The sequence below is a fragment of the Lepeophtheirus salmonis genome, chromosome 10 (genome assembly GCF_016086655.4).
Source record: "Lepeophtheirus salmonis chromosome 10, UVic_Lsal_1.4, whole genome shotgun sequence".
NCBI lineage: Eukaryota > Metazoa > Arthropoda > Copepoda > Siphonostomatoida > Caligidae > Lepeophtheirus > Lepeophtheirus salmonis.
In genome coordinates this window covers 9,344,779-9,352,999 of record NC_052140.2, presented here as the reverse complement: position 1 = coordinate 9,352,999, position 8,221 = coordinate 9,344,779, and the positions used below count along the sequence as shown (strand labels likewise).

Sequence of the window (8,221 nt, the reverse complement as noted above, 5' to 3'; positions counted from 1 at the left end):
ATCCTGGACCTTAAAAATTTTAAACATGGCATACTTCAATTTCGTTCTCAATTTGATATGTTAGTCAATTATTTAAAAAAATAAGCTATTTACAAAAAATTTCAAAAAACCATAGCTATTTACAAAAATAAATAATAGTAATTTTTTTTATCTGTTGCATAATTTGCTCGAATGACGAAAAAAGTTCATGTAAATAGCAAAAATTCTTTAATTTGGGGGCTAAAGACTCCAGCTAACACACGGTGTCAGTGCTGTCAAGAGGTTTTGGATTGTAGATCAAGCAATTAGCGGCCATTTAGAATTAGATTTTAATATGTTTCTACTTTCCTACCCTAAATATAAAATTTAATAATATTTTATGCCAAGTTATATGTTTCGCTAAATTAGAACTGCCCTTATTTTGCCTTAGAAAAGTTATAAATGATTTTTTTTATTGGTGTATCCTTTGTAAATGAGTATTTGGCATATAAAACGAGACAAGTGTGACAAACCTAAAAATATATGATAATAGTTTTTAAGGGTACACCTAATCATTTGTAAAATACCGGATCTTAATATTGAATCAAATAATATTTTTTTTAATATCAGAAAATATTTTGATATCAACTCATGTCTAACTCGGGTTTTAGGAAGAGTATACAAGAAGTTTACCTCTGTCACTTAAGTATCTCGTGAACTTTGTTGTCGGTTGTCGATTCTCTCATTTCACTTGATCCGTCATGGCTATTTCACAATTTATTCTAATAATTATTTAAAATAAACGAAGTTAAGTCAAATAACAAACTGACCAATTACGCAGTTTTGTATTAAAAATATGGTTTTATTAAATATTATATTTAAGATAATTATTATATAGAAATTCTAATACAAGCTTCCGAAAATAAAAGGGGCTTGTTAACATATTGTAAAGAGGAATAGCCGAGTAAAAGAAGAAAAAAACAGTTGTTTTAAACAATGTTCTATGCCTTAAGCTACTATTTTAACGAAGTAGGTACTATTTGAAAATAGGAACAGTAAGATTTGCATAAATAAAACACGAATTAGTAGCTTTGTTTTATAACACTTTAGTTTTTCATCAGTAATTTTTGTGTTCAATAAAAAAACATCAAAGCACTTTGACTTGTGATATATTTTTAAAGATATTAAATAAATAGTTCATTCATCAATAAAAGAAATAGTTTCCAACTTAAACGAGATCACAAATTTAGTAAGATCGGATTGCTGGAGGAACCCATGAGCATTCCTTTTCATCTAAAGTAAGGTCTATTACTGGGCGATAATCCAAATCAACTTTTCCGTCCTTGACATCAACATGGGATAAGGTATGCTTTCTCCAATGTTGTTCCATTGGTTTAGCATGTTGATTTTCCAAAGGCTTGGAATAATCGTATTCATCCATTCTGTCTTTGAAATCTTCTCTAAATAGATAAAATATCGAAAGAAAGAAATTTTGAGTAATAAAACATTATGTAGTCTGAAAGTCAGTCGCCTTGTTTTTAATAATTCAAGGGATTTAAGATGGTTCTAAGAATATTGCCCTTGAGAAAATTGTCATTTGGTGGAACTGCCATGGAGTAAATGTCTGGTATGGAAAATTACCATTATGAAAATTTCCCATCAATTACTAACAAAAACACAATACCTCAGCAGCCCAAATCTTGTTTTATGCAATGTCAGAACCACCAAGCAGGTTAAAAACCACCAACAACACTTCACAATGTATTTTGACCCCTCCCCCAACCTCCAATATTTCAAAATAAACCCTGCACCATGGGTAGATTAAGGCTACGCCAAAAATACTAATCAGTTTAAAATCCATGGGCCGGGGTTCATTTTGAAGTATTTTGAGGGCGCTGAAATGGCTTATGAAGTGTTGGCTTTGGTTTTTAACCTGTTTGGTGACCCTGTCGTAGTTTTAATCAACTCATGGGCCCGGGATTTATTTTGGAGCAAATGGAAAGAGCCTACATGCTTTGTGAAGTGGCGGCTTTGGTTTATAACCTGATTTGTGGTTTCTGATTTTGTCAGAAAAAAAATTCCCCAACTCCAATTTTCTCATTGCCAATTTTCTCCAGGGCAATTTTCTATGCACAGTCTCAGATTTCTCAATGGTTTTCAATTTACCTATTTATAAAACATAACAGCAAAGTTTAACCCTAGTTAAAGTAAGAGTTGAAAATGAGGAGCATTATATTTGATAAAACAGGGAAATCCCAAATAATTGAGCACATCTTAGACCCTTTAAATTTTTTAAACAAGGTGGAAGTTATTTTATACAGATAATTGACATACTAAAAAATATAAGAAGTACAATTTCTGACTGATATCATCACATTTGGGACGGTAAAAGAGGCCTAAAACTACCGATTTCGCAACAAAAGTTCGATTACTATCAAATTAAAATGCCTGAAACCCTCAAACTTTGCCAGTAAGTTTCTTTTGTGCGTGTGAAGAAAATATTAATCCGAAAACGGGCCAAACTAATGTATATTCATTGAACTAACCTAGCATGTGCTCCTCTGGATTCTTCCCGCCCTTCGGCTGACACGATGGTTTGTACAGCATTAATCATACAATTTTGCAATTCAAGTGTTTCAACAAGGTCAGAATTCCATGTGAGACTACGATCAGATACCTTCAAATCCTTCATTTGAGCCCAAATATCATTCATCTTGTGAATACCTTCACGCATTACCTAAATAGATAAATAAAAACACTTATCTTAGACCGCTTACTAATGACAAAAAACTAACCTCTCCAGTTCTAAAAACAGCGGCGTGATTTTGCATGATTTTTTGCATGTTCAATCGAAGTTTAGCGGTAGGAATGGATCCATCAGCATATCTTACTGAGTCAAGATTTGCCACTGAAGCTTCACCCGCATTATCTTTTAAGGCTGGGACTTTGTCTCCAGGAGCGTCTTCTTCGGCAATAGTTAATGCGCAAGCACGACCAAATACAACTAAATCTAATAAAGAATTGGCTCCAAGACGATTAGCTCCATGAACGGAGGCACAAGCAGTTTCTCCAGCAGCGTACAAACCTGGGACAATAAAATCGCTTCCATCTTTATGACCAATAACCTAAGTAAGTATTTTTTATATATATATATAAATGTTAATTGCGAGATTGAGCGTCAAAAAATTAAAAAATTACCTGTCCCTTGAAATTGGTTGGCACTCCTCCCATGTTGTAATGAACGGTTGGAATAACCGGGATTGGTTCTCTGGTAACATCCACTCCAGCAAAGATCATAGCAGTTTCAGAAATACCAGGCAATCTTTGAGCCAATTGATCATGGGGCAAATGATGAAGTTGAAGGTAAACGTGATCCTTTTCTGGACCACATCCTCTTCCTTCTCTAATCTCAATGGTCATTGAACGAGAAACTACATCTCTAGAAGCTAGATCCTTAGCAACAGGGGCATATCTCTCCATAAATCTTTCACCCTCACTATTAACCAAATAGCCTCCTTCTCCTCGACAACCCTCAGTCATGAGACAGCCTGCTCCATAAATACCAGTAGGATGGAATTGAACAAACTCCATATCTTGGTTTGCAAGTCCCGCTCGGGTTACCATAGCAGTAGCATCTCCAGTACAAGTATGAGCTGAGGTAGCGGAAAAGTATGACTTTCCAAAACCACCGGCGGCCAAAACTGTGTTCTTGGACTTAAAACGATGAATGGATCCGTCTTCTAAGCACATGGCAATTACTCCGACACATTCACCATCTTGCATAAGCAAATCCAGTGCAAAGTACTCAATGAAGTAATTACAATCGTATCTGAAATAAATAAAAATAGGGAACACATCAAAGGAATAAAGATTAAAAGGGAATTGCAATTCAATTAACCGTGAGCTTATTAATTCCAGCTTATTTTTTTTATAGAAAACCTTGCTGAAGTTAGGAAAAACCCTATATGTATAAGTTTTTGCTCCAATTGTTCTCCTCACTGAATGAGAGTATGCTCATGATTCCGTACCTTAAATTCGGAATTATGTATTTTTGCCTTAAAGATATTTTGCCTCATGGATATTTCACCTAAAAATATAAGTGAATAATGATAGAATTATGCCCAACATTTCAATACATAAACTATCGAAATATCACAATGTAATGAGTTCGAACTAGAGACAAAACAGTTAATAAAATTAGTATAATAAATAAAAATAATATAACAGGACAACGATTCGAACGAAAAAAGTGCCAATCACTACTTTGATATTAATTATCATTAAACATGATCGATTATTCATGTGAGAAAAGACTCATGGATTGACAAAAAAGTATAATATGAGGAAAGAGAATAATTCCATCATTAGTCCAACAGAAAATAAACCATCTAACGTGTTTTATAGTAATACACATTACATATTTTGATTAAAAAATTCAAAGGGAAAGTCAATTTCAACCCAAAAATAAACATTATTCATTTATATTTTAAGGCAAAATATCCTTCAGCGAAAGTAGCTTAAAAACAAGTGAAAATAGTTCAAGGAAAAAGTACCGGACACCCTCAAATTCATTTCTAGATCTATTAAAAAATGTTGAAAATTTGTTGATTTACTATAATGCATTTTATTTTTCTGAAACTAGTCAAAACAAAACGAAAAAGCAGTTAGAAAGTGAACGAGTTAAAGTGAACGTTTTAGTGAGATAAATCGTATTTAAAAAAAAGTGAACAATTAAAGGGAACGATAAAAAGCCTTTGTATATAGAACAACACTACAAGATACTTTGATAAAAATTATATTTTTTAGGAATATCAATTTAATATTATTAATATCCAAATATTGGTGTTTAATCGTTAAACCAATTTGAGAACAAATCTATATTTAATGTATAGAAATACATGTCGAATTTTAGTTGAGTTTGATGGTGTTTATTTACTATCAAATATGATTTTGTACATGTATCAGGTACTAAAGTTAAAATACGTGAATCCCTTCCATTCTAACAAGTGTCTATTTATGTATATAGTAAATCCCAATAACTCATTTAATTAGTCAATTATACCTTAAACTTTGTCCATATAGAGTGTGAAGTAAAGAATGACCAGTTCTGTCAGCTACACAACAGCATCTATGAGCCTGACCTCCTTTGCCAAATTCATAGGATTGTCCACCAAATGCCCGTTGATAAATCTTACCGTCGGTGGTTCGAGAAAATGGCATTCCTAAAAGCATACAAAAGCTCAGCAAAAGCAAAAAAAAGGCACTATTTAATTCAATATTACCATAATTTTCTAATTCAATTACAGCAGCGGGTGCTTCTTTAGCCATATAATGAATAGCATCCTGATCTCCAAGCCAATCAGAACCTTTGACAGTGTCATACATGTGCCAACGCCAATCATCAGGTTCCATGTTTCCAAGAGCAGCATTGATGCCCCCTTGAGCAGCAACGGTATGTGAGCGTGTTGGAAACAATTTGGTAATAACAGCAGTTTTAAAGCCTTCTTGAACAAGGCCGAAAGCGGCTCGAAGTCCAGCACCTCCTGCTCCAACTACGACAGCATCATATTCATGATCAACGACTGGGTAGACGTGTGATAACGCATCGTTGTTTACTTTGGCATTATTTTGTCCATTGACAGTGAAGTGAAGACCTCTGGTGCTAGAGGCTATTCCAGGTTTGACAATACCTTTCCGAACAGTACTAGCCAATCGGGCAAGAGACGTCATGTCTTTTGAAAAAAGATACAAGGATTAGACATATTGTATTTAAATGATAAAACGTTGAATTACGATTCGCATTTAATAAAAAGTGACGTGCATATTTTTGTGTAAATATCAAATATTTTTGCACAATGACTTAGGAAACCTGTTGAAAATCATTTGCTATCATCATTAACTACTCAAAGATAGCGTTCCTACTTAGTAGCTATAAATGATCTGTTGAAAGTAGATTTTGTCAAGAGCACACTTATACATAGGCGAACTCTTTAATAATTTAGCTATAAATAGAAACGAGTCTACTCGGCTTTCAGCATATTAATTATCTCATTCCATAGTTTATGCACCGAACACAACGAAATTAGCTTACAACAATGTTAATAGCCAAAAAGAATTGGAGATATAATTTCCATAAAATTTAAGAAACGTTACATTACATAAGGTTAAAATTACAGATTAAAAATCGCCAATTCGATGAATTTTCTTTAAAAATAAATAATAAAATCAGTTGATTTGATATTTATTAGTATATAGGCACTAGTCACAAATATAATTCTTAATATCCACACACCATTACCTATTAATTTTATTAAGTCTTATCTTATAATTGGATCCAAACTTATTCTATTAACATATGAATAAAGACTAACGTAAATGTTAATAATAATATTTCATAATTTTTATTTGTCAGGGAAAAAAAAGGAAAGGTGATATTTAACAGCTGATTGTGGCCATAGTACTGTTACTATGAACGTTCTCAACAACCAACAGGATTACTTAAGCATTGACCCTTCAGTATGGGGATTTTTCTTCATTTAAAAAAATGAAAGGACGCAAATTCATAATTAAAATGATTAATATGTCATGAACTGTCATTAAATAGTGCATAAACTCTTAAGTAGTTTAACAACCATCCTGCAATAATGACGTGATACATGACGTCAAAATATTGTGATTTGTTTTTATATTGTAAGAAAGTTATATAATTAAGATTTCTTTAGATATATACAAAAGGAAAGAAATACTCTAAATGGGTATATAATAACTTTATTGATTCTCATTTCATAATGGTGAGGTCACGTAGTGCATGCATGTTCTTACTTTCATAGTTAGTCATTTGAATTTTGAGACATGTATATGTCACTAAAAAATGCTTAAAGGATATCCTGAATATATACATAACGTCTAAGCTTATGTAAATATGTATTATGTTATATATTATGTAATTCACTACAATAGGAGTTGAAAAAATGCCTTTACTCTCATAAATGGGTTGTGGGTAAGGCTTACAATTAAGTTATATGCCTTTTTTGAGTAGATATAGATAAGTGATCCAACTGCATAATGTCAATATATTTTTATTTTTTACAAGACATGAAGTTACTAACTAAAACATTCCTTTCATTAAATATTTGTAGTCATAAGAAATGCCTTTAAAGATATTGCGTAGAAGTGATTATTTAATTGCAATCTTTACGTAAATTCAGCATTTGATTTGTAAAATGAAATAGGAAAGAATTATAATGAAGCAATTACATAATTAAATTTATGCGACTAATTCAGGGGAGAAGGAAGCGTTTTCGTATTGGCGACAGATTGGGAGGGAGCGAAAGATATTGGTACTCTTGCATTTTTTATAAGGGGGAACCCCTGTGTTTCCTACGCCATTGTAATTTATTGCTATAAAGTTACACGGTTATCACAATTTTCGACAATTGGCGTGAGACTTGCATATTTCCACACATGTCATTTCTCACGTATCACAACAGTATGTTAAAATGGCGGATATAATTTCAATCTTTCAAATGGGAGCTGCCCAACCCCGTCATAAAGGCCTCAAAATAAGCCAAAAGTGTCGTTTAATGTTTTATCTTAAGTCAATAAAAATATTTGATAACTATTTAATTCATGATTCTTTATTTAACAAAACTAGTGTTGGATCGGTCCTACAACTGCTTTCCTTATCAATCTTTTATACATATATCGGTCCGATCTTTTTTACCGTTCAACGGTCCTAGATATATTTTTATTTTCTTCAGTCCCAACTATTTTTTTATTTTCGAGTCCTAACTATTTTTTTTCCTTTACTACTAGCTAGGATTGAAGGATATAAAAACGAAAAAAATAATGAATTATAGCTAGAACGTATAATAATACGATCACTTCCCTTTTTAAACTTCAGGTATCTTATTTCGTTCAGAGAGATTATGACTCAGACCTATATAACGATTAATGACTGGATAAACAAAAAAATACACAATAAAAAGGAGAAAAAGAGCAACTTGTCTTTCAGCTGTTGACTACTACATAATTCATAAATACTACTACTACTTAGTTTTTTTATTCAATAGATATAATATAAAATATCAGCTGGCGGTTGACTCTCCTTTTCTTTGCCATTGAGTATCCAGTATAGGTGGATTATTATTATAAAGTTGATAATATTGTAGAGAAAAACGCGTGCAAGGAGAAGGGGAAAAAAATACATATGGTATTATTGTTTAAAATACTGATGTGATTATCATCTGCTTGCTTTATTATA

The 8,221-nt window shown here is 32.3% G+C and overlaps 1 protein-coding gene across 1 annotated transcript; it reads right to left on the bottom strand.

Moving 5' to 3' along the window:
* Nucleotides 1–1,048: 1,048 nt before the first annotated feature.
* On the bottom strand, nt 1,049–6,512 carry SdhA (succinate dehydrogenase, subunit A (flavoprotein)). The gene is made up of 7 exons (XM_040720198.2): nt 6,257–6,512; nt 5,241–5,690; nt 5,021–5,180; nt 3,157–3,787; nt 2,754–3,083; nt 2,505–2,695; nt 1,049–1,418 (listed from the first exon to the last, which is right to left on the bottom strand). Exons 2-7 carry the CDS (start codon nt 5,686–5,688, stop codon nt 1,205–1,207), a joined length of 1,974 nt encoding a protein of 657 aa, XP_040576132.1. The 5' UTR covers nt 5,689–5,690; nt 6,257–6,512; the 3' UTR covers nt 1,049–1,204.
* Nucleotides 6,513–8,221: the final 1,709 nt, after the last annotated feature.

Coding starts and splice junctions, on each gene's coding strand:
- SdhA (XM_040720198.2), bottom strand. CDS start 5,688: ATGACGTCTCTTGCCCGATTGGCTAGTACTGTTCGGAAAGGTATTGTC. Junction 3,788..5,020: donor CTATATGGACAAAGTTTAAG/GTATAATTGACT, acceptor TATTTATTTCAG/ATACGATTGTAATTACTTCA. Junction 3,084..3,156: donor CAACCAATTTCAAGGGACAG/GTAATTTTTTAA, acceptor ATACTTACTTAG/GTTATTGGTCATAAAGATGG.